The 25,584-nt window shown below is 34.9% G+C and overlaps 2 protein-coding genes across 4 annotated transcripts in view; one reads left to right on the forward strand and one right to left on the reverse strand.

Moving 5' to 3' along the window:
- LOC127727928 (uridine phosphorylase 1-like) overlaps nt 1-25,584 on the reverse strand; it is a 163,077-nt gene that overhangs the window by 61,155 nt on the left and 76,338 nt on the right. For both annotated transcript variants that reach the window (XM_052235085.1, XM_052235084.1), the window contains exon 2: nt 4,130-4,247. In XM_052235085.1, the coding sequence (XP_052091045.1) occupies nt 4,130-4,247 (118 nt within the window). The remainder of the gene's footprint in view (nt 1-4,129; nt 4,248-25,584) is intronic.
- Nucleotides 10,171-14,491, forward strand: LOC127727924 (integrase/recombinase xerD homolog). Of its 2 annotated transcripts, none has more exons than XM_052235079.1 (2): nt 10,171-10,670; nt 13,090-14,491. In XM_052235079.1, exons 1-2 carry the CDS (start codon nt 10,250-10,252, stop codon nt 14,112-14,114), a joined length of 1,446 nt encoding a protein of 481 aa, XP_052091039.1. In that variant the 5' UTR covers nt 10,171-10,249; the 3' UTR covers nt 14,115-14,491. The 2 variants fall into 2 exon arrangements, with proteins under 2 accessions (XP_052091039.1, XP_052091040.1); XM_052235080.1 differs by lacking the exon at nt 10,171-10,670 and adding an exon at nt 10,776-11,060 and having other exon boundaries at nt 13,099-14,491.

The following is a 25,584-nucleotide window of genomic DNA, read 5'->3' on the forward strand; positions in this document are numbered from 1 at the left end:
ATTAACATGTAACACTTGTGGCATTCAGTATGTGGGAGCAACAATGGATAAATTCAATATTCGGCCCAATAACCATCGTTCATGGTACAAAACCAACAAAAACTATACTCTCACAAGACATCTTCGCTCAAAGAAACATCCTTTTGATAATGTTACTTTCCAAATCATAGAAGTCAACACCGAGTGGGACACCACGGCGAGAAGGAGAAGAGAAAACTTTTGGATCCACCAGCTCCACACTTTAGAACCGGATGGTCTTAACGAAAAAGACGAGAAGAGATACAGGAAAGATAAAGAATAATTTAATATACAGCATCGTCCTTTTTATCCTGTAATATTGGCCAATGGACGTTGCAAACTTCAACCACCAATTTTGAACATAATCTTGAACTTTATCCACATTATGTATTATTTACAAGGCAGCTAAATTCATGTGCAACATGTACATTGAGCTGCAAAAGTTTCTTATCATCTACATCCGATTTCACCTGGATAGATGAACGCTTGATAAAGCTAGTTTGTCTAGCGAAATATTGAGTTTATTTTTATCGTTTTGTAAATATTCTAAACATTCTAATATTTACATACTAAATCGTGTGTTAAAATTACATTGTTAGGGAATCTATAATTTTATTTGTGTAATTGCATTAATCTCTGTTCTGATTGATCCACACTCCCATAGATTTGTATGTCATGTGTTGCTATTTATAGGCACTTATATATATCGTCTAAACAACAGCCCAACAATGTTAGATCTGTAAATTTGCGGAAGCAAATTTTTTGTTCTTCCCTGGCCGGGATTCGAACTCATGCTACTGAGATATCGTGGCACCAAATCGCCTTGCACTATGCCCGACGCACTAGACCACTCGACCACCTAGGCTCTATAAATAATAAAGCTTTCGGTGGCCGGGTGTTACCTTTCCTCATCAGTTTTTATCTAGCGTCGTAACACAGTACATGATATATAAGGCATGAAGACGGAATTGTTACAGATCAGCTGAATTGTCTATTGTAAAGGATCCTTCAAATTAATGTAAGATGCAGTCACAGAAATAATTATATTATAAGTACGTCTGAACCAGTGACGACTCTACAACAGATGTATAAATATATATATAATTCGTCTCAAATTTAGCCCAACAATGTTAGATCTTCAAATTTTTGTTAGCAAATTTTGTTCTTCCCTCAGCGAGATTCGAACCCTTGCGTCTGTGACATCGTGGCAACACCGCCTGCACCGTGTTTTATTGTAAACAAAAACACAACATTTTTTTTCTGTTTAGAAAAAATAAGAATTCAAATGGAACTCATTTCAGTCTACTTGCAAATTTTGATCCAGAATTTAATAAATAAGATGAACTTGTTTTATTGTAAACAAAAATACAACATTTTTTTTCTGTTTAGAACAAATAAGAATTCAAATGGAACTCATTTCAGTCTACTTGCAAATTTTCTTTTCGTACTCTGCGGCGCTTCCGCCATGATTGTGACGTCACAGATTTTTAATATTGACCGTCAATATACGTATAAATAAAAACATAGCGTCAATATACTTAAAAATAGAAACAAGGCTTCAGATACATGAAATATTATTTGAAACACGTGATCGTAATATCCAACGAAAACAGGAGAATGCTACACCATATGTAATGGTACACTTTACAATTTGTACAAAATTTGACTAAAATTCACTTATAACTTGTACAATAATTTATAGTATGGATTTTGTTATAAAACTAGTCGCTCACCTGATTCTACTTTGGTTTTGGAAATCATGTTAAAATAGATTAAAATCATAACAGATACCCTAATAATGAGTGAGGCCAAATTAGCAACACTTCATCAGCACCTCATAAGAAACATTTATGCCATGTTTGGTTTCATTCCATTCAGTGCACCTCTAGAAGAAGCATTTGTATGTATTTCCAATAGGGTCTTATGTTAAAGAAAGGCCCCCCTCTGGCGGCCATCGTGAATGAAGGATCAGCTTCAAAGTAACAACACTTAGTCAGCACCTTATAAGGAACATTCATGCCATGTTTGGTATCATTCCATTAAGTGGTTCTTTAAAAGAAGACATTTGTATGTATTTCCCATAGGGTCCTATGTTAAACTAAGTCCCCCGCTGGTGGCCATCATGGATGATGGATCGGCTTCAAAGTAACAACACTTGGTCAGCACCTCATAAGGAACATTCATGCCATGTTTGGTTTTATTCCATTTAGTGGTTCTCTAAAAGAAGACATTTGTAAATATGTCTCATAGGGTCCTATGTTAAACTAAGTCCCCCGCAGGCGGCCATCTTGGATAATGGATCGGCTTCAAAGTTACATGACTTGGTCAGCACCTCATAAGGAACATTCATGCCATGTTTAGTTTCATTCCATTTAGTGGTTCTCTAAAAGAAGACATTTGTATGTATTTCCCATAGGGTCCTATGTTAAACTAAGTTCCCCGCTGGCGGCCATCTTGGTTGATGGATCGGCTTCAAAGTAACAACCCTTGGTCAGCACCTCATAAGGAACATTCATGCCATGTTTGGTTTCATTCCATTCAGTGGTTCTCTAAAAGAAGACATTTGTATGTATTTCCCATAGGGTCCTATGTTAAACTAAGTCCCCCGCTGACGGCCATCTTGGATGATGGATCGGCTTCAAAGTAACAACACTTGGTCAGCACCTCATAATGAACATTCATGCCATGTTTGGTTTAATTCCATTCAGTGGGTCTCTAGAAGAAGTTCAAAATGTAAAAAGTTAACGACGACGACGGACGACGACGACGGACGACGGACGCCAAGTGATGAGATAAAAAGCATTGATACGCACTATAGAATTTTAATTCAGACCACACAATAAACCTTTTTTACAAAATACAAAAATAGTTCTGTATCATTTGTTTGAGCACGTGAATGAATTATGGCATCGGGAATGGCACAACATCTTTTGCTTTTTAAATTTACATTTAGAAGTGCTGCACCCCATTTGCATTTACATGAAAGAAACTCACTGACCACCAGTTTTTGAAGGCTTTTTAACTGCTTCACGTAGCTAAAGTTGAAGCTCAGGAACCGTTCCTGCGAATAAAGCTGTGTCTTTAACACCTTCAATTTGATTTCTCGACAAATATCCTGTTAAAATTCCTACAGCTGTTCCAATTCGGTACCCAAATTCTCCAGATTCAATAATTACACCTAAGATATTTCAAGGATCAGTTGGGGCGCAATCTTACTGAGGAATTGGTATAATGACATTATCCCCCAGAGCAAGTTCTGATAATTTCCGTTTCGTTTTCTTGGTTAGATATTCGGCTTGGATCTGTTTGCCAGACAGCGCACGCTTCCTGGCACGTATAATTGGTGTTTCAACGTCAGTGTCATCCTGATTTTCACTCGGGCCAATTTCTAATATACTATCAGAATTGTCACTGAGACAAATTTTACTATTCTATCAGAATTGTCACTGGGGCCAATTTCTATTGTACTATCAGAATAGACTGGCATACATGTATCAATTACATTTCCTGTCTCCATCTGGGTATTTTTGTATTTTGTAAATAAGGTTTATTGTGTGGTCATTGAATGAAAATTCTATACTAAGTGTGTATCAATGCTTTTTTTATACAAAATCCATACTATAAATTATTGTACAAGTTATAAGTGAATTTTAGTCAAATTTTGTACAAATTGTAATTTGTACAAGCACTTTTTGTACAAATTACAATTTGTACAAAGTCAAAATACAAATTATAATTTGTACAATTTTTTTTGTACAAATTATAATTTGTACAAAATGATAACTTGTACACAACATATATATATTTACATAAAGCATAACGATGAGACAGACAATTACGTACGGCATAGTTTATATAAAATAAGGGAAACAGATAAAATGTATCAGCTTCAGAACATAATAGACATTCAAATGTGAAAAGATTTTCTTCACGACAATCTTATTCCAATCTTAGAAACCTGAACATCTTTTTTTTTTTTCATTTATCTATTCAATAAATATAAACCTTGAGCCAAACTCCGAATGAACCTTGGAGCATACAGTTGTAAATTGGTGGACTATGTGAGCCATCTTTTTCTTCCAAAAGTAGCACTTTTATTAAAAACTATTACCTTAACATCCCCAAACATAGTTTGCAGGTCATGTTGTTCCGTGTCAAGAGCAATATGATATAGGTGATCGACTTTCAACTGCAAGAGTTTGCTGTTTTTTATTGGGACTAGTCCGTGTCTGAAAAAAATAAGGTGAGTATTTATCATGTACTTTTTCAATATCATTTTTATTTTGTTTATTGTTCTTTATTATTGATAATAACAAATAGAAAAAAATGAAGCATTCCATAGGACTTTTATCTTTCTGTACATTTTCTGTCCCGCATTTAGTCTTATCATGCTTATTAAATAAGTCCTTCTGAGCGAAAGAAAGAGATCTAGGTGCACTAAAATGTATTCCTTAATATTTACAATTGAGAGCACAACCAATAAATGTGTAATGACATTAAAATAAAAAACCATGTTTGATATGCCAGCCTGCCTTATTAAATACAACCATCTTAATTCTATCTGAATTAATTTTTCGTGTTTTTCAACTAACAATCGGCATTCTCGTGGGAACCAACTGTGCTCCTCTTCTTGCCGACTTGTTTCTTTATTCATATGAGGCTGACTTCATAAGGAACTTCTTATGAAAAAAGAAAAGAAGTTAGCAGTATCATTTAACTTCGATTTCCGCAATAAAGATGATGTTCTCTCACTAAATAATTCAAAATTTGGTGACTATGTTGAACACATCTATCCCATCGAACTTGAGGTAAAGGATACAACAGATACAGTTAAGTCTGCCTCATATCTTGACTTACATCTAGAAATTGACAATGACAGTCGGTTGAAAACAAAACTTTACGACAAAAGAGATGATTTAAGCTTCCCAATTGTGAACTTTCGATTTCTATGTAGCTACATTCCAGCAGCGCCTGCATACGGAGTATATATCTCCAAGTTGATATGATATTCCAGGGCTTGTATTTCCTATCACTATTTCCTTGATAGAGGGTTGCTGCTCACAAGGAATTTTCTTGATAGAGGGTTGCTGCTCACAAGGAATCTATTAAACCAAGATTTCCAAGTGGTGAAGTTGAGATCATCCCTTCCTAAATTTTACGGACGCCATCACGAATTTGGTTGACAGTTATGGAACATCTGTTTCACAGATGACGACGGATTTGTTGTAATTGTCGTAACTACAACCCCGTCCCCTTTCCCCCGAATGTGACCTTTACTGAATAAGACTTATCACCGGGTTTGTACTAACATGAGCAACACGACGGTTGCCACATGTATAGAAGGATCTGCTTACCCTTCCGGAGCTCCTGGGATCATCCCGGTTTTTAGTGAGGTTCGTGTTGCTCAGTCTTTAGTTTTCTATGTTGTGTTTTGTGCACTATTGTTTGTATGTTGGTCTTTTTCTTTTTTAGCCATGGCGGTGTCAGTTTATTTTCGACTTATTATTTTGAAAGTCCCTTTGGTATCTTTCGCCTCTCTTTTTCAAACACCAATCTTTACTTTGAAGTACTCAATCGAAGTCTGCAGTCCTTTTACTGATGTCGCAAAGTGCCAATATCATCAGCATATAATATAAATAAAGGATAGGTCGTGAATTAACAACGACTGGATTAGGCGAATTTTTGAGACAATCAGGAAGGCCATTTATGAAAATTTTGAATAAAACGGCTCAAATTGCCTCCCTGCTTTACTCCTATTTTAGTTCTCAAAAGGTATTTCAATCTATTCTTTACTCGAACACAAGATTTACTCTGGGCATACATGTTCATAATGATATTGTGGAAGTTTGATCCTTTATGAGGCACCGTTTTACTATTTATTCCTTATTTTCTGATATCAAAAAATATTTCTTGATATAAAAAAAATTGAATTCCTGATATCAAAAATTGATTTTTTGATATAAAAAAATATTTCTTGATATCAGATCTCTCGGTCATAAAACTTTACTCAGTACTCGGAGTACAAAATTTGTGATCGAAACACCAAATCCAGGATTTTGATTGGTTGATTTCTGAGTCTGAGTACAAAAATCGTGCTCGAAAGTTTTATGACCGCAAGTCATATTTTTTTGATATCAAGAAATCCATTTTATGATATACAAATATCAAATAATACTGACGATTATTAGATATCAAGAAATACGTTTTCTGATTTCAAAAAAATTGATTTTTTTATATCAAAAATTCGAATTCCTGATATCAAGAAATGATTTTTTGATATCAGGAAATAAGAAAAATATCAATGATTGCTCCCTGTGTGTCAATAAAAGCATCCGAGCTCACCCATGAGCCCTAACATTCGCTCTGGTGTTTCGGTCGTGTTTAAGGAAAGCATATCTCAGAGTTCGGCTTCATCAGTCATAAGAAGTTTTGTGTGATTGTGTTTCTCACATATTAATTATTTTAAGGTTTATAGTCAACAATTGTAAGTTCCCGCTTCTTTTATAAACAATTATTGGTTTCCTCTGAAACAGATTTGTTCAGCCAGGTTTTTGTGAAATTAAGCCCCAGTGTTTTGGTAATCTTGTTTTAGTTTTTTCCCCGTTGTTTATGTTGCGAATTTAGTAAGTCAGTTAGTTCTGTTTAGTATAAAAATAAGGAGATGTGGTATGATTGCCAATAAGACAACTATCCACCAAAGTTCAAATGAAGTGGATGTAAGAAATTATAGGCAACCGTACGGCCTTAAAAGGCTCCGACATGAAAAATATGAAACAATTCAATTTAGAAAGCTAATGGCCTAATTTACAACAAAACATATTACGAAAAACAAATATAACAGACATGAACCAACGACAAATACTGAACTACAGGCTTTTGACTGGGACAGACACATAAAGAATGTGGAGGGATTAAACCCTAACCTCGGACACTGGTGTTACACCACAACATAGTGTAAGAACAAACTATAAACATCAGTTGAAAAGGGCTTTACTCATCAGATCGATACAGAGAAGAAAAACAGCTAAAAAAAAACACATACCGGACGCGGCAGGGTAACAACAACAAAAAGACACAAAGTACAGATGTGAGAGTACTCTCAGTTTCTGACAGCTAGTTCAAAGCCAATAACAAGAAATAAAAAAATTGCATGTCTTGTATTTTCAAATACTTCGTCTATTTCGTCTTTTTACGAGACGTTTTTTGAAAGACTGCTAGTATTTCTTATGTACAGCGCCTTGCATATATCCTTTAAATACATTTATTTTTTATGAGCTTATTCTGAAGTATTCAAAAATTTCAGTAGGCTTGATGTACGTTTTCATTTCTAAAATACCTTCATTTTGGAAGCGCTTGTCTTTGTATTAAAACGACTGTCAAGAAAATTACACTCCATTTTGAGAAAATTGGTATGTACAATTTAGGTGGGTATGCATTGTATTAGATATATAAGGCGAAAAGTCGTGTATTACGTCAGTTGAACCTGAATATATCATCCAGCCATCGATCTAAATCTTGAACACATCAGTATTTTGTTTCGATGTGTCAAGCTTTGTAAAACATTTTCCAGTATTTAGTAAATTCTTAGGTCGACTAATTCAGCCGATTGGGATTGTTCGACGCAAAAGTAAATATGTTATATTGTAGAATAATTTCAAAAATCTTCAACATATTGTCTTTTAGTGCATGGGACTCGAATTTCGTAATTAGTTGGATCGAGGTAATTCAGTACTCGTTCAGTTTCGTCAAACTGAAGATTAGTGTACATGTTTTTTGCTTCAAATATTGTTATAAATAGCAGTTTTCTGGAGACTTTGAAGTCTAAATCATGTCTATTAAACTTGAAGTGTATAAACATTTTGTTTTTGTAACAAGGGACCCTTTGCCATCAATATAATGACCAATATCGTGTAGCGGTACTCCACATTATAAAACAATTGGTCTACCGGAAACATTATTTCAGATATTTCCTGATGTTTGGACTCATGGGTGAGCTTGGATGCTTTTATTGACACACAGGGAACCATCATTCATTTATTTCTTATTTTCTAATGATTTTTTGATATCAGGAATTCGAATTTTTGAGTATCACAAAATAATTTTTTGATATCAGGAAATCTTTCTTGATCATGTTGATATCAAAACAAATAATTTTCTGATATCAAAAATTCGATATTTGATATTAAAAATTCGATTTCCTGATATCAAAAAATGAATTTTTGATATCAAAAGTTTGATATCAGAAAATATTCTTTATTTTTTTATATCAAGAAATCGATTTCCTGATATCAAAAAATTGAATTTTTGATATCAGAAAATCATTTTTTGATATCAGAAAATAAGGATTAAATAGTAAAACGGCGCCTCATAATCCTTTCCATATATTTAATCACTTGAGTGTTATCACAATCTAATTAAAATATAGATCTCGGATTTCGTTATACTACGTTATACTACATATGTATGTAGTATAACGTAGTATAACGAAATCCGATCTATATTTTAATTAGATTGGTGTTATCCCTGGATGAATGACAGTATCGAAATCCTTCTGAAAATCAACAAAGCAGGCAAAAAACTCTACTTTATGTGTTACAATACTTATCAATAATGGTCTTAAGAATGAACATACTGTCAGATGGTCGTGCTTTTTGGGTAAACCCTATTTGGCTATCATTAATGATATGATATTTATCTAAGATTTACAAAGAAGGTTCAAGCATCTTATCAAAAAGCTTCCCCAAGAAATCAGTAATTGTGATTCCTCGATAATCATTAGGATCAGCTGCAACATTCCCTTTATGAATTGGGAATAAATACACTGTTTCCAGGGTTCAGGGTATTTTCTAAAAGAAAGACAAAAATTAAGAACTTTGAGGATACATGGAAGTAAAGAGGTTTCCCCTTAGTTTAACATAGTATTAGAGATATCATCTAAGCCTGCTGCTTTATTAACCTTTATAGATGACAAAGCAGAAGATATTTCACTTTCAGAGATCCTAATGTCAAGTTCATTGAAGCATTTTCTTTTTTCAAAAATATTCAGCTTTTGCTATAAAAACAGAAGTCTTTCTTTCAATTCAGCTTTTGGTTTGGTTAAATTTTTTGAATGGTTTTAAAAATCTGAGAGAGAGAGAGAGAGAGAGAGAGAGAGAGATGCAAATATTTTCAAGGACTCTCTGCCCTCAGTCTTAGTGACTTTTTGAAAAAGGAGCCTATAATTTTTTGGCGGCATTTGTTTCAGGACTAACGATTCGCTTTAATGTTTTTTCTTTACCCTATATAGTTCATGTATATGTTTATATATATACATTGTTAGGTTGATTTTCTAGGCATAAACAATGATAAATGTAAAAAATTATTGGCACAAATGAAAAAATATTCTAGCGCAAAGAAATGCTGGTTGGCATAAACAAAACGCCCTAATCATCAATATACTATTGTTTTGTTTTCTGTTTGTTTAAGGTTGATCATATGTGTGTGTCTGTTTTCTTATGCAAACAATATTCCTAAGTCCAATCACCTAATAATCTTTATTTACCAAAGTCATAACAACTATAGGAATACAACATATAAACTACACATGTATTTATAAAGGTTACTCGGGAACACGTGTATTTGTTTACTTTTAACACGTGTGTTTAAATCAAAACATGTTTATGTTTAATTTGATTGGACCATCAGTAAGTTATTACCGGTTTAAGTTATATCAATCATGATAACTTCATGCTAGAATTTTAGCGCTAAAATTATAATAAGATATCTAGAATTGTCATTCGAGGTTCGCCTAGCCGACAGAAAGGTTCGTTTTTTCTTAAATCGCCACTTGGTAAAATGTCCGAATCTTCTCCACGTCTGGAATTGAATGAAGACATACTACTCGAAGGAGATAATAGTTTACCGCCACCTAATATTCATAAAGCAGCTGATAAGTCGTCTGATTTGGTAGATACTGTAGAGCTTTTTAAGACAATTTTAGACAGCAAGTTAGGTGAGTTGAAATCTGAACTCATACAAGAACAAGATTGCCTTAAGAGAAAAATTAAGGAGGACGTCACTCTAAAATTTAAGGGGGAAGGAAACAGAATTCAGTACACCTTTAACGAGGAATTATTAGACACTGTTAATAAACTTTCAAAATTCATCCCTAACTCCAATACTCAAGCCTATAGATTAGTTCTTGACATAACTGATAAGATCAAAAGCCGTAATAAGAAAATACGCATAGCTGATGCTTCCCCTGCTGGTTGGGGAACCGTTAGGGAATACGAATCCAATGCCGTGGCTTCAGATTCTGAAGATGAGAGAAAGATACGACAAGCTGAGACCAGAGCTATCCGTACCTCCAAGGAGAAGTCAAAATCTCGCCAGCAACCTTACCCAAAAAATCCGCCTCGTCAACAACCTGCGGAATCTTATGGTAACCCTGCTTACGCTCAGCATTATCAACGTAATCAGCAACAGCCCTTTCGTGGGAGCTTCGCAAGGCGTGAGCCTTGCTCAATCGACACGTGCCACTACTGCAAGCAACAAGGCCACTGGAGAAAAAACTGTCCTCTTCTCGCCAGTCTCAGGTCATCCAACAGCAACTCCACAACCTACCAGAAGTAGTAAAGTAGGGCCTGAACGTCACTCTCCAGTCATTGTGAATGATAAGTATTTAGACACTATTAATGACCAATTTTCTACATGTTTTGTTGATAACGATTATATAGAATCTTTTTTAGATCAAGTTCAATATTTTGAAAATTGTCAGTTATATGATAAATTTAAAGGGGTGAAAGGTAGATTAGCTTGTCATGTAAAGTATTGGGAAAATATAGGTGCTTGTCCTTTTGTGCTTGATACAATAAAAAATGGTTATGTTATTCCATTTATAGATACACCTTTTAAAATGTACCACAGAAATAATAGATCAGCACGGCAGAATACTGAATTTGTCACAAAGTCAATTGAAGATTTAGTTCAAATAGGTTGCGTAATTAAAGTGCCTTTTCAACCATATGTGGTAAATCCATTGAGTGTTGCTACTCAAAAGTCCGGTAAGAAACGACTTATTTTAGATATGAGTCAATTGAATAAACACATAAAGCGCGAAAAAATAAAATTTGAGGATTGGAAGTTAGCTATACAATATTTTGACAAAGATATGTATCTGTTTAAGTTTGATTTAAAATCTGGTTATTTTCATTTAGACATATGCTCACAGCAACAGACTTTCTTAGGTTTTCAGTGGGAAGGTCAATTTTATTGCTATACTGTTTTAGCTTTCGGAATTACTACCGGTCCGTACATTTTTACTAAATGTTTGAGGCCACTAGTAAAATTTTGGCGTGGAAACGGTATAAAAGTTGTTTTGTATTTAGATGATGGATTTGGCATGAGTCCAGATGAAAATACATTTAATGAGCAATCGTCCTTCGTAAAAAGGTCTTTGATTGATGCTGGTTTCCTTATTAACGAGGAGAAGTCTGTTTTTAAACCTGTTACCGAGTTAGAATGGTTGGGAATAGTTTGGAACTCGAAAGAATACAAATTATCTATTACTCAACGTCGAGTTGACGATTTGATTTTCTCATTGAATGTAATTTTGGCTAAATTTCCCTATGTTACAGCTAGATCTTTAGCTCAGGTTGTAGGTAGAATTATTTCTATGACTCCCGTAATCGGAAATGTGGCTAGAATTATGTCAAAGTTCTGTTACATGGAAATTGAAAGTAGAATTGGGTGGGATATTCCCATTACAGGGTACAAACCCGTCGAGGTTTTATCAGAGTTAAAGTTCTGGTTAGAAAATGTCACCATGATTAACTATCGTAATTTATGTCATTACAGTAAATCTTCTGTTGTCATATACTCAGATGCTAGTAATATTGCCGCTGGTGCATACACCGTTGAATTAGAAAATAAGATTTTCCATAAGATGTGGACATGTAGTGAAACGGTACAAAGCTCCACATGGAGAGAGCTGAAAGCTATAGAGTTGGCCCTTTTTTCTTTTAAGAATAGTTTCACAGGAAAAACTATAAAGTGGTTTACTGACAATCAAAATTGTGTCAAAATTGTTAATTCGGGAAGTATGAAAGAAAATCTTCATGTTATAGCAAAATCTATTTTTTCATTTTGCATTCAAAAAGGAATATCAATTGACATTCAATGGATTCCCAGAAAAGAAAATGAAAAGGCTGATTATATCAGCAAAATGGTTGATTTCGAGGACTGGGGAGTCACACATATATTTTTCAATTTTTTAAATGATATGTGGGGTCCTTATTCGATTGACAGGTTTGCAAGTGTCGAAAATAGAAAAGTTATGAGATTTAACTCCTTATTTTGGCAACCTGATTCTGAAGCAGTTGATGCATTTTCTCAAGTTTGGACCAATGAAAATAATTGGCTAGTTCCACCAATTAATCTTGTGATACGATCGATTAAACACATTATAGCTTGTAAAGCTCGAGGCACGTTAGTTGTGCCTAAGTGGATTTCTGCTGCATTCTGGCCTTTGATATTCGATAAACATCTGATTTATCAAGATTACGTAAAAGATGTTATTGTGTTTAAAAATACTGATGGTATTTATAAGCAAGGTTCGAATAAGAATACGATATTCGGAATTGAACCGTTTGGTTCGCCAGTTTTGGCTGTTTTGCTAGATGCATCTTAGACATGGCCCTAATATATATAGATATATTTTAGCAGGCATGGTCTGTTTGTGACATGGCCCTAATATATATATAGATATATTGTAGCAGTCATGGTCTGTTTGTGACATGGCCCTAGTATATGTATATTGTAGCAGGCATGGGTGTTTATGTTGACATGGCCCTAGTATCGGTAATGATATTGTAGCAGGCTTGGTTTTTTATTTGACATGGCCCTAGTATCTATAATGATATTTTAGCAGGCATGGTAATTTGTTTTACAGTTTATGGCCCTAGTATCTATAAAGATATTGTAGCTGGCGTTGAAATATTTGAATATATATTATATTTTACTGTGTATAGAAATCTGAAATATGCTAATAATTCGTCCTCTGTATATGTATATAAAATGTTATTGCAATTTTACGTTTTTCAGATATTTTTTCAGTAGGACATTGGTCAGACTTTAATTCACAAGTTGCCTCTAATAATGATCTCAGCAGTTTGTTCAAACAGTTACCAGAATTCCTTCTTTCGTCCAAGGCTGCGAGTACTCAGAAGAAATATAGATATGCCTTCAATTCATGGTGTAAGTGGACTAGTCAATATTCTTTTTCACCATTGCCAGCATCTCATTTACATATTTCTTTATATTTAATTCATTTGTCTGAAACTGCAAAATCGGTTTCAAAATTAAATGATGCTTTTTACGCCATAAAATGGGCACATAAATTAGCTGGCGTTGCTGATCCCAGTGAAAATAATCTAGTTGCATCTGTTCTTGAAGGGGCTCATAGAAAAATAGGTCATTCAGTTGTCAAAAAAGAACCTATCACACCGCATATTTTGAAAAATATTGTATGTAAATATGCTAATAATACTTGTAATTTAAAAGATGTAAGAATAGCATGTATGTGTTTATTAGCCTATGCTGGCTTTTTAAGATTCTCCGAGTTAGCTAACTTGAGAAGGTCTGATATACAGTTTTCCCCTACTTACCTTACACTTCATTTAGTCAAGAGTAAAACTGATGTATATAGGGAAGGGAAAGATGTTGTCATTTCAAAAACAGGGAATATTACATGCCCGGTAGATGTACTTCAGCGTTATCTAAAGTTAGCTAACATTCCTGAAGAATCGAATGATTTTATTTTTAGATCTATTTGTTATTGTAAATCTTTGAATATATACAAACTTAGAAAGAGTAGTCATATTTCTTACACCAGAGCCAGAGAGTTATTGTTATCTGCACTTGACAGTTTAGGTCTTGATAAAAAACAGTTTGGCTTACATAGTTTGAGGTCAGGAGGAGCTACTGCCGCGGCAGAAGCTGGAATAGATGACCGGTTGTTTAAGAAACACGGGAGATGGAAAAGTGATAAAGCCAAAGATGGTTATGTTAAAGAGAGTATACTCAACAGATTGTCAGTATCTAAGAATTTAGGATTGTAATTTATATTGTTTGTCCCCCCTTTTTCTTTATGTCCCTTTCTTTATCAATCGAAGCTTTCTGTGCTGTCGGGGCGAGCTGATAACCAAAAACTGTGTTGAGTTTTTACTTTGTAAATGCTTTATGTTCGTTTGAAGTATTGAATAAGAACATAAATGTATTTATAAAGGTTACTCGGGAACACGTGTATTTGTTTACTTTTAACACGTGTGTTTAAATCAAAACATGTTTATGTTTAATTTGATTGGACCATCAGTAAGTTATTACCGGTTTAAGTTATATCAATCATGATAACTTCATGCTAGAATTTTAGCGCTAAAATTATAATAAGATATCTAGAATTGTCATTCGAGGTTCGCCTAGCCGACAGAAAGGTTCGTTTTCCCACCCACCCACCCCTTTTATTAAGACTTCATAGGAATGTGAATCAGTATGTTATGTAGAAAATAGTTGATAAAATACATGTATGTAAATCGAAATGATTTTTTCTTCAACTTATAGAACATTTTTCTATTGTAGATTGTGTTTATATGTGATGGCAGCGGTCGATGACAGCAAATTGGACATTTGTTTATTGTTTATAATAAAAATAAGCTTTCTGTGCTGTCGGGGCGAGCTGATAACCAAAAACTGTGTTGAGTTTTTACTTTGTAAATGCTTTATGTTCGTTTGAAGTATTGAATAAGAACATAAACAGTATACATTATTGCGAACCAAATGAAAGTCTTCCACAGAGTCGTCTGCTCTTGACCAGGGTATTTAAACTTTAATTTTTGTCTATTCTCTTGTCACGGCTGGTAATCTACACACGCAGAACAATCGGTTCTGCAATGAAAACCGTGAGAGGATTTTCCGGTTATGCTTGAGTGGAGTAATTGTCACCGCTTCGAAAGGTATGTACATTTCTAAATCGCAATTTTCTAATTCAACTGAACAAAATATTGAAAATCGGAGAATGCTATGCTGTGGTGAATACTTTAACGAAGAGACACATGTATCATTTACTGTTGTGCATGGAGTAAAACTCCTACAAAATTAATCGTCCCACGAGTAATTGCCGAAAAAAGTGACATTTAAATTTTGAGATGGTTCTATTAACTAACCTACAAGTTCAAATTTATTTTGTTTTCTGTCAACGGGATTGAATGTCGTTTTGGGCGGCGTGTACGCTGTCTGAAGTTGATAGACGTCTTAATAAATCTAAAAACTGCCAATGTTCATTATTTCATGCGTGAGGGGATCGGTTCTGATTGAGGACATCGTGAATGCGTGAGGGGAAGTGCTATCATATCTTTATATCGAAAAATGCAACAATCACTTCAAAGAAAGGCAAGTAACTTGCATAGTTTTATTGAAGTTCATACTAAATATGAATTGACAATGGAAATGGAAATGGCTACAACGTAAATATAAGTGGTTTAGATTTATGATTGACTATGTTTTTTTCTCGTGTAGTTCTATCTATCTAAAACATAGATTAAAGTCTTTGGTTCTTCCGTTTGAATGGTTTTACACTAGTAATTTGTTGGGGTCCTTTATAGCTTGCTGTTCGGTGTGAGCCAATGCTCCGTGTTGAAGGCCGTTCCTTGACCTATAATGGTTTAATTTTATAAATTGTAACTTGGATGGAGAGTTGTCTCATTGGCACTCATACCACATCTTCCTATATCTATTAACACATGCACACAAGAAAAAAATATAGTCAATCATAAATCTAAACCACTTATATTTACGTTGTAGCCATTTCCATTTCCATTGTCAATTTATATTTAGTATGAACTTCAATAAAACTATGCAAGTTACTTGCCTTTCTTTGAAGTGATTGTTACATTTTTCGATATAAAGATATGATTGCACTTCCCCTCACGCATTCACGGTGTCCTCAATCAGAACCGATCCCCTCACGCATGAAATAATGAACATTGGCAGTTTTTAGATTTATTAAGACGTCTATCAACTTCGGACAGCGCACACGCCGCCCAAAACGACATTCAATCCCGTTGACAAAAAAAAAAACTAGATTTGAAGTTGTAGGTCTGTGAATAGAACCATCTCAAAATCTAAATGTCACTTTTTTCGGCAATTACTCGTGGGACGATTGATTTTGTAGGAGTTTTACTCCATGCACAACAGTAAATGATACATGTGTCTCTTTGTTAAAGTATTTACCACAGCATAGCATTCTCCAATTTTCAATATTTTGATCAGTTGAATTAGAAAATTGCGATTTAGAAATGTACATACCTTTCGAAGCGGTGACAATTACTCCATTCAAGCATAACCGGAAAATCCTCTCACGGTTTTCATTGCAGAACCGATTGTTCTGCGTGTGTAGATTACCAGCCGTGCTTGTCCTATTGAATAAATACAATAGCTGGGGCCTTTAAATTTCTTCTAGGAGAAATCTATCACTCATTGATTAATTTACCTGACCAAAAAATTATCTTCTTTTTTGGGGGAAATAGTTGTATAAACTCGCATAAACTGCATGCAATATTGTATTTAATCGATATCAATAATATATTTTCAATCTGTTCAATATAAACACTGATTTAATTATAAAAAGTTTATTTCTGACAAAATTTTTAGTATTGTTCCAATGAATTTGCATGTTTTTGTTGTTGTTCAGTTATAGAATACATTTACGATGAAATTTGAAAAAATAGGCAGGACAGGAGTTTTGAGTAAAAAAAAGGCAGGATGAGACACTTGCAAAAAAAAAGTCAGGACGACAATTTTGGTAAAAAAAAGTCAGAATAAACTAAAAAAAAAAAGGCAGGACTGAATAGAGTGAAAAATAAAAAGGCAGGACAGAGATTACAGCTAAAAAAAAATGCAGGACAGAGATTACAGCTAAAAAAAAATGCAGGACAAAATTTTTCATCCTAGCCCCCCATAAAAATCAAATGATAGCTCCCTAATATATTTTCAATCGGTTGAATGTAAACAGTGATGCAAAGTTGAAACATTAATAAAATATAAAAAGGTCTCCGTACGGCCTTCAACAATGAGCAAAGCCCATACCGCACAGTCAGCTATAAAAGGCCCCGAAATGACAATGTAAAACAATTCAAACGAGAAAAATAACGGCCTAATTTATGTACAAAAAATGAACAAAAAACAAATATGTAATACATAAACAAACGACAACCACTGAATTACAGGCTCCTGACTTGGGAAAGGCACATACATACAGAATGTGGCGGGGTTAAACATGTTAGCGTTGATTTATGTTATATTAATAATATATTAATAAAATATTTTCATTCAGTTTAATATGAACATTGATTCAATCATAAAAAGTTGATTTCTGACAAAACTTTCAACATTGTTCCTTTTAAATAAAAATTTGTTTAACATGAAAAAAAACTTGAAAATTATGATGTTCAAATTAAGATCTTCTTAAATGTATTCTATAACTAGACAAAAAAAATCAAATTTCAATAGGAACATTGATAAAACTTTTGTTTGAAATCAATATGTTATGATTGAATCAATGTTTATATTAAACTGAATGAAAATTTATTATTAATATGGAATAAATAAATCATCACACTCAGTTAATGAGTATAAATGTATTTATCAAAGTTTTACAAAAATCGAACATGTAAAAATGTTGTTTGTTTATAGTTGACTAGTGTGTGGTTAATTATAGTAAGGTCGGTTCGATTGGGATATTGAGTTCATGCACGAGTGAACTCAGGTGGTTTAAAGTCATTCGAGCCATTGCAGTCAAAGTGTACAGTAGCATTTTATTAGTTTATCTTCAACTTGTACTTTTCGTAATATGGCAAGTTCTGAACGTGAAGAAAATCACCTTTATGATATTATGATACTGACATAACAATGAAGATATGGTAACCAAAATTGCAGACATAACCTTGAACAATTTTAAACAGTATTTAAATAGTAAAATTGATAGCCTAAAGATGGAACTTATGGAAGATGCGACGAATAAATCAGAAACCTTGTTTATAAACAGCTTAAATCAAGACTTTCTTTTCTTTAATTCTGAAATTGATTATATGGTTCCCAAGATCCAACGTGCAGCCGAGCGTGATGAATATTCTAAAGTCGTGGATATTAGCTATGACCTTATCACGGCTGGTAATCTACACACGCAGAACAATCGGTTCTGCAATGAAAACCGTGAGAGGATTTTCCGGTTATGCTTGAGTGGAGTAATTGTCACCGCTTCGAAAGGTATGTACATTTCTAAATCGCAATTTTCTAATTCAACTGAACAAAATATTGAAAATCGGAGAATGCTATGCTGTGGTGAATACTTTAACGAAGAGACACATGTATCATTTACTGTTGTGCATGGAGTAAAACTCCTACAAAATTAATCGTCCCACGAGTAATTGCCGAAAAAAGTGACATTTAAATTTTGAGATGGTTCTATTAACTAACCTACAAGTTCAAATTTATTTTGTTTTCTGTCAACGGGATTGAATGTCGTTTTGGGCGGCGTGTACGCTGTCTGAAGTTGATAGACGTCTTAATAAATCTAAAAACTGCCAATGTTCATTATTTCATGCGTGAGGGGATCGGTTCTGATTGAGGACATCGTGAATGCGTGAGGGGAAGTGCTATCATATCTTTATATCGAAAAATGCAACAATCACTTCAAAGAAAGGCAAGTAACTTGCATAGTTTTATTGAAGTTCATACTAAATATGAATTGACAATGGAAATGGAAATGGCTACAACGTAAATATAAGTGGTTTAGATTTATGATTGACTATGTTTTTTCTCGTGTAGTTCTATCTATCTAAAACATAGATTAAAGTCTTTGGTTCTTCCGTTTGAATGGTTTTACACTAGTAATTTGTTGGGGTCCTTTATAGCTTGCTGTTCGGTGTGAGCCAATGCTCCGTGTTGAAGGCCGTTCCTTGACCTATAATGGTTTAATTTTATAAATTGTAACTTGGATGGAGAGTTGTCTCATTGGCACTCATACCACATCTTCCTATATCTATTAACACATGCACACAAGAAAAAAATATAGTCAATCATAAATCTAAACCACTTATATTTACGTTGTAGCCATTTCCATTTCCATTGTCAATTTATATTTAGTATGAACTTCAATAAAACTATGCAAGTTACTTGCCTTTCTTTGAAGTGATTGTTACATTTTTCGATATAAAGATATGATTGCACTTCCCCTCACGCATTCACGGTGTCCTCAATCAGAACCGATCCCCTCACGCATGAAATAATGAACATTGGCAGTTTTTAGATTTATTAAGACGTCTATCAACTTCGGACAGCGCACACGCCGCCCAAAACGACATTCAATCCCGTTGACAAAAAAAAAACTAGATTTGAAGTTGTAGGTCTGTGAATAGAACCATCTCAAAATCTAAATGTCACTTTTTTCGGCAATTACTCGTGGGACGATTGATTTTGTAGGAGTTTTACTCCATGCACAACAGTAAATGATACATGTGTCTCTTTGTTAAAGTATTTACCACAGCATAGCATTCTCCAATTTTCAATATTTTGATCAGTTGAATTAGAAAATTGCGATTTAGAAATGTACATACCTTTCGAAGCGGTGACAATTACTCCATTCAAGCATAACCGGAAAATCCTCTCACGGTTTTCATTGCAGAACCGATTGTTCTGCGTGTGTAGATTACCAGCCGTGCTTATGGAGAAGAAATTCTTAAGCGGAACAAGTGTATTAAGATCGCTGACAATTCACCAGCAGAATGGGATACAGTCAAAGAATACCTATCAGACGAGCTTGCTTAGGATTCCGAGGATGAGAAGAAAATTAGGTCTGCTGTAACACGGACCTTGACGGACCAAGTAGCACAAGGAACAAGAGCGTTTTAAAGATCAAGGTGATAAGTATTGTTTACATTATGTATTGTTTTTCATCATATTGAATTTAAAATTTATTATAAAAATGAACATTTAGATTGTAATTCAGTACATGTCATTTGATTATGAAAAAGAATCCCTCTTCATGATCTGTTTAGGGAAATGAGAAGAACATATATAAGTATTTGAAAGATAATGATACACATTCATTTGTTTTAGACATGATTGATTATGGTTCTTATATCCAGTTTATCACAGTTCCGCCAGTTATACTGTTATATTTAACAAGAAATATTTAATAATGCTGAATTTGTTTCAGAAGCTAATTCAGAGAAAGGAATTGGACTATAAAAAATTTTGTTTTTGGTTTTGTTTATCCTTGTTCAGAGTTCTGACATGCGCAGGTTATATAATGTATATATATAGTTATCATGAGCTGTAGCTAAACTATAATACAGTTACCGAGAGTTTCATTTTGATTAGTGTTGCTTAATTTACCACTGGGAATGATACTAGTAGATTTCTTTAGGGTTTATTACTTTTTGAGTATCTATTTGTCTTAATCACTGGGCTGATTGATTGTTAAATTTACTGCATATGTTGGTAAAAATCCACTGGAAAGGTTGTTATTTAAGTCACTGGACTGGTTGTTATTGAAGCCATTGGACTGGTTGTCATATATGCCAATGGGCATGTTGTAATTAAAGGCACTGGACTGAAAGTTATTTAAGCCTCTGGGTTGTTATTATTAAATACACTAGACAGGTTGTTATTGAAGCCACTGGACTGGTTGTTATTGAAGGCACTGGACATGCTGTATTGACGGCACTATACTGATATTATATTAAGCCTATGGGCATTAAATCCACTGGAAAGGTTGTTATTTAAGTCACTGGAATGATTGTTATTGAAGTCACTGGAAAGGTTGTTATTGAAGCCACTGGACTGGTTGTTATTGAAGGCACTGGACTGATAGTTATATTAAGCCTCTGGGCTGTTTATCATTAAATCCACTGGACAGGTTGTTTTTGAAGTCACTGGATGGTTGTTATTGAAGCCGCTGGACAAGTTGTTAATGAAGCCACTGGGCATGTCGTAATTAAAGCCACTTGGCTGATAGTTATTTAAACCGCTGGGCATGTTGTTATTGAAGCTAATGGGCACGTTGTTGTTGAAGCCACTGGACTGGTTGTTGTTGACGCAACTGAGAAGGTTGTTGAAGCCACTGGGCGTCTTGTTATTGAAGACACTGGGCAAGTTGTAATTTAAGCCACTGGGCTGATAGTTAATTAAGCCACTGGGCATGTTGTTATTGACGCCACTGGGCATGTTGTTATTGACACCACTGGGCAGATTATTTTTAATGCCAATGGGCAGGATGCTGTTGAAGCCAATGGGCATGTTGTTACAGACGCCACTGGGTGTGTTGTTGTTTTTGACGCCACTGGGCGTGTTTGTTTTTAAAGCCACTGGGCAGGTTGTTATTGACGCCACTGGGCAGGTTGTTATAGACGCCACTGGGCAGGTTGTTATAGACGCCATTGGGCGTGTTGTTATTGAAGCCACTGGGCGTGTTGTTATTGAAGCCACTGGGCAGGTTGTTTGTAGGGCACTGGGCATGTTATTATTGACGCCACTAGGCAGGTTGTTACAGACGCCACTGGGCGTGTTGTTATTGACGCCAATGGGCAGATTGTTATAGACGTCACTGGGCAGGTTGTTATAGACGCTACTGTGCGTGTTGTTATTGAAGCTACTGGGCAGGTTGTTATTGACGCCACTGGGCGTGTTGTTTATTGAAGCCACTGGGCAGGTTGTTATAGACGCCATTGGGCGTGTTGTTATTCAAGCCACTGGGCGTGTTTATTTGTAAAGCCACTGGGCAGGTTGTTATTGACGCCACTGGGCATATTGTTATAGACGTCACTGGGAAGGTTGTTATAGACGCCACTGTGCGTGTTGTTATTGAAGCCACTGGGCAGGTTGTTATTGACGCCACTGGGCTTGTTGTTTATTGAAGCCACTGGGCAGGTTGTTGTAGACGCAACTGGGCGTGTTGTTATTGAAGCTACTGGGCATGTTGTTATTGACGCCACGAGGCAGGTTGCTATAGACGCAACTGGGCGTGTTGTTATTGAAGCCATTGGGCAGGTTGCTTGTAAAGCATTGGGCAGTTTATTGTTGAAGACACTTGGCTGGTTGTTATTGACGCCAATGGACAGGCAGGTTGTTGAAGCCACTGGGTGTGTTATTGGAGACACTGGGCCAGTTGTAATTAAAGCCACTAGGCTGATGGTTAATTAAGCCACTGGGTATTTTATTATTGACGCAATTGGGCAGAGTTTTTTATTAATGCCAATGGGCAGGATGTTATTGAAGCCACTGGACATGCGTGTTTAAAGTTATAGGCTGATAGTTATTTAAGCCACTGGGCATGTTATTAATGCCACTGGGCAGGTTGGTATTGAAGCCACATGGCAGGTTATTTGTAAAGCCACTGGGCAGGTTGTTAGTGAAGACACTGAGCAGGTTGTTATTGACACCAGTGAAAAGTATGTTGTAAAAAACACTTGACTGGTTGTTATTGAAGCCACTTGGCATGTCGTAATTAATTAAGCCACTGGGCTGATAGTAAGTTATTGACGCCACTGGGCATGTTGTTATTGACGCCACTTGGCATGTTGTTATTGGCGCAACTGGGCATGTTGTTTTTTGAAGATACTGGGCTTGTAGTTATTAAAGACGCTGGGCTGGTTGTTGTTGAAGACACCGAGCTGGGTGTTGAGGACACTGGGCTAGTTGATGTTGAAGACACTTGCAGTGACTTGGCTGTTTGTTAATGAAGCCACTGAGCAGGTTGTTATTGCAGACACTTGGCTGGTAGTTATTCAAGACACTGGGCAGGTTGTTGTTAAAGACACTGGGCATGTTATTGTTGGAAAGAATGGGCAGGTTGTTGTTGAAGACACTCGGTAGGTTGTTGTTGAAGCCTCTAGGCATGTTGTTATTGAAGACACTGTGTTGGTTGTTGTTGGACATTGGGCAGGTTGTTATTGAAGACACTGGACTTGTTGTTATTGAAGACACTGAGCTGGTTGTTGTTGAAAATTCTGGGCTGGTTGTTGTTGAAGACACTGGGCCTGTTTTTGTATAAGCCACTGGGTAGGTTTGTTATTATAAACACTGGGCTGGTTGTCGTTGAAAACACTTGGCATGTTGTTATTAATGGCACTTGGCTGGTTGTTGTTGAAGACACTGGGTAGGTTGTTATTGAAGACACTGTGCTGGTTGCTGTCGAAAACACTGGACAGGTTTGTTATTACAGAAAACGGGCATGTGGTTGTTGATGAAGCCACTGGGCTGTTTATTATTAAAGTAACTTAGCATATTATTATTAAAGTCACTAAGGCGAATATTTAGACAATACTGATTGTTATTGAAGCTATTAGGCTGAACTTCAGACATGCATATTGGTATATTATTTAAAAAAAAAATAAACTTCTTTAAATAGCTATATTAAAGATGCTGACATACACCTTGATTAAAATTTTTAGTTAAAATAACATTCACTGAGAAGTCCAATGTTCATAGGTTTCGAAATGATTCCAGATGTCTCTCATATACAAGAGCCAGTGCTTACGCCTGTATTTCTGATAGGATTTTTCTGAATCATAACAGGTTAAAATGGGACAGAGGGAAGGATGGTTACGTTAGAGAAGACTTAAAGCACAGTTATCTGTTTATCGAAATTTAGGAATTTAAATAAATATTCAATGCTATTTTCCCGTTCTTTGTGTTTCGAGCGCACTTGTCTCTGCAAGTGGCGTCTCCCATGTAAGAGTTTGTGGTTATTTGATAAATATTTTATGATCTTTTGAGTTTACGAATTAGAATTTAAATGTATTTATCAAAGTTTTACAAAAATCGAACATGTAAAAATGTTGTTTGTTTATAGTTGACTAGTGTGTGGTTAATTATAGTAAGGTCGGTTCGATTGGGATATTGAGTTCATGCACGAGTGAACTCAGGTGGTTTAAAGTCATTCGAGCCATTGCAGTCAAAGTGTACAGTAGCATTTTGCCAAATAAATAATATTATTAATTATATTATTTATTTTCAGATTTGTAGACCACTAGTATGGGGAAACCAGTACATGTACAAGCTGCTAAATACCTATGTATTTATATGAACTTTCCACAATATTATACTCATATTTATAATAAAATGTGCACTTGTCTCTGCAAGTGGCGTCTCCCATGTAAGAGTTTGTGGTTATTTGATAAATATTTTATGTTCGTTTGAGTTTACGAATTAGAATTTAAAAAAGTATTTTTGTCTATATATAAGAATTTTGTTTTACTCAGGTAAATTAATCAATGAGTGATAGATTTCTCTTGAAAGAAATTTAAAGGTCCCAGTGAATAAACTACACCGAGAAAAATAGCTACATGTATTGTATTCATTCAATAGGACAGGTGAACTTACAAAAGTTTAAATACCTGGTCAAGATAGAGATGGCACTGTGGAAAACTTTCGCAATAATTTTTGAATCAGTGTTTATATTGAAACTATTAAAAATAAATTATTGATATTGAATAAATACAACACCACATGCAGTTTTTTTGAGTCCTTATTTAGTATTTGTACATGTTTTTACATTTTCATTTTTGACAGTTCAATTTTTTGTTCGGGTAAATTAATCCGTGAGTGATAAATTTCTCTTGGAAAAAATTTAAAGGTCCCATAAAATAAACTACACAGAGAACAAGAGCTATTGTATTTATTAGATGGGACAAACATTACAAAAGAATTACAAAAGTTTAAATCGACAGGTAACTTGCAGGTGAATCTGTGGAAAAGTATCATAGGGTTCGCAATAAATAGCAGAAGGTAGTGTGAAACATATTACAACATGTCAGATATTAATTTTTGTGCACGAAATATGAATTTTCCCAAATGACATACATTTGTAGTTTTCTAAGATAATTCGAACTCATTAATTGTATAATTACTCTAAATATCAGTACAACAATGTTAATTTTTAGTTCTTCCCTCGCCGGGATTCGAACTCATGCTATTGGGATATCGAGACAACACCGCCTGCACTCGGTGTCCAGCGCTCTAGACCACTCGGCCACCTAGACTGAATATATATATACATAGAAGGTTTAGACATCACTGATGCATAGATTTGACAAAATATATCGAATTAATTCGTCTCATGTTCAGAGAAAGTTGGAGAAAGATATAAACTCATCATAAATACCAGGATTAAAATTGTGTACGTCAGACGCGCGTTTGGTCTACAAAACACTCATCAGTGACGCTCGAATAAAAAAGTAAACATCTCACCCTTTTTTTTTAATGCCCCGTATGTAGCCCCTGTAAACACTGTATTCAGTCTGGCTGAAGCCGGATAAGAAGTTTTACAATCACACAATCGATCGAATAGCCATGTGTTTTCATAAATCGAAGGTGTTGCCTTTTATCTCGTATTTGATTGGTCACACTCAATTATGTTATCTAGCAAAGCGTGAAGTGTAAACAAAACATGTGTACCGGATTTCTTCAAAATATGTAATTGCAATTTGAAAAAACAAAACTGGGAAAAAAACAAAACAAAAAATGGAAAATAAG

The sequence above is a fragment of the Mytilus californianus genome, unplaced genomic scaffold (genome assembly GCF_021869535.1).
Source record: "Mytilus californianus isolate M0D057914Y unplaced genomic scaffold, xbMytCali1.0.p SCAF_2, whole genome shotgun sequence".
Taxonomy (NCBI): domain Eukaryota; kingdom Metazoa; phylum Mollusca; class Bivalvia; order Mytilida; family Mytilidae; genus Mytilus; species Mytilus californianus.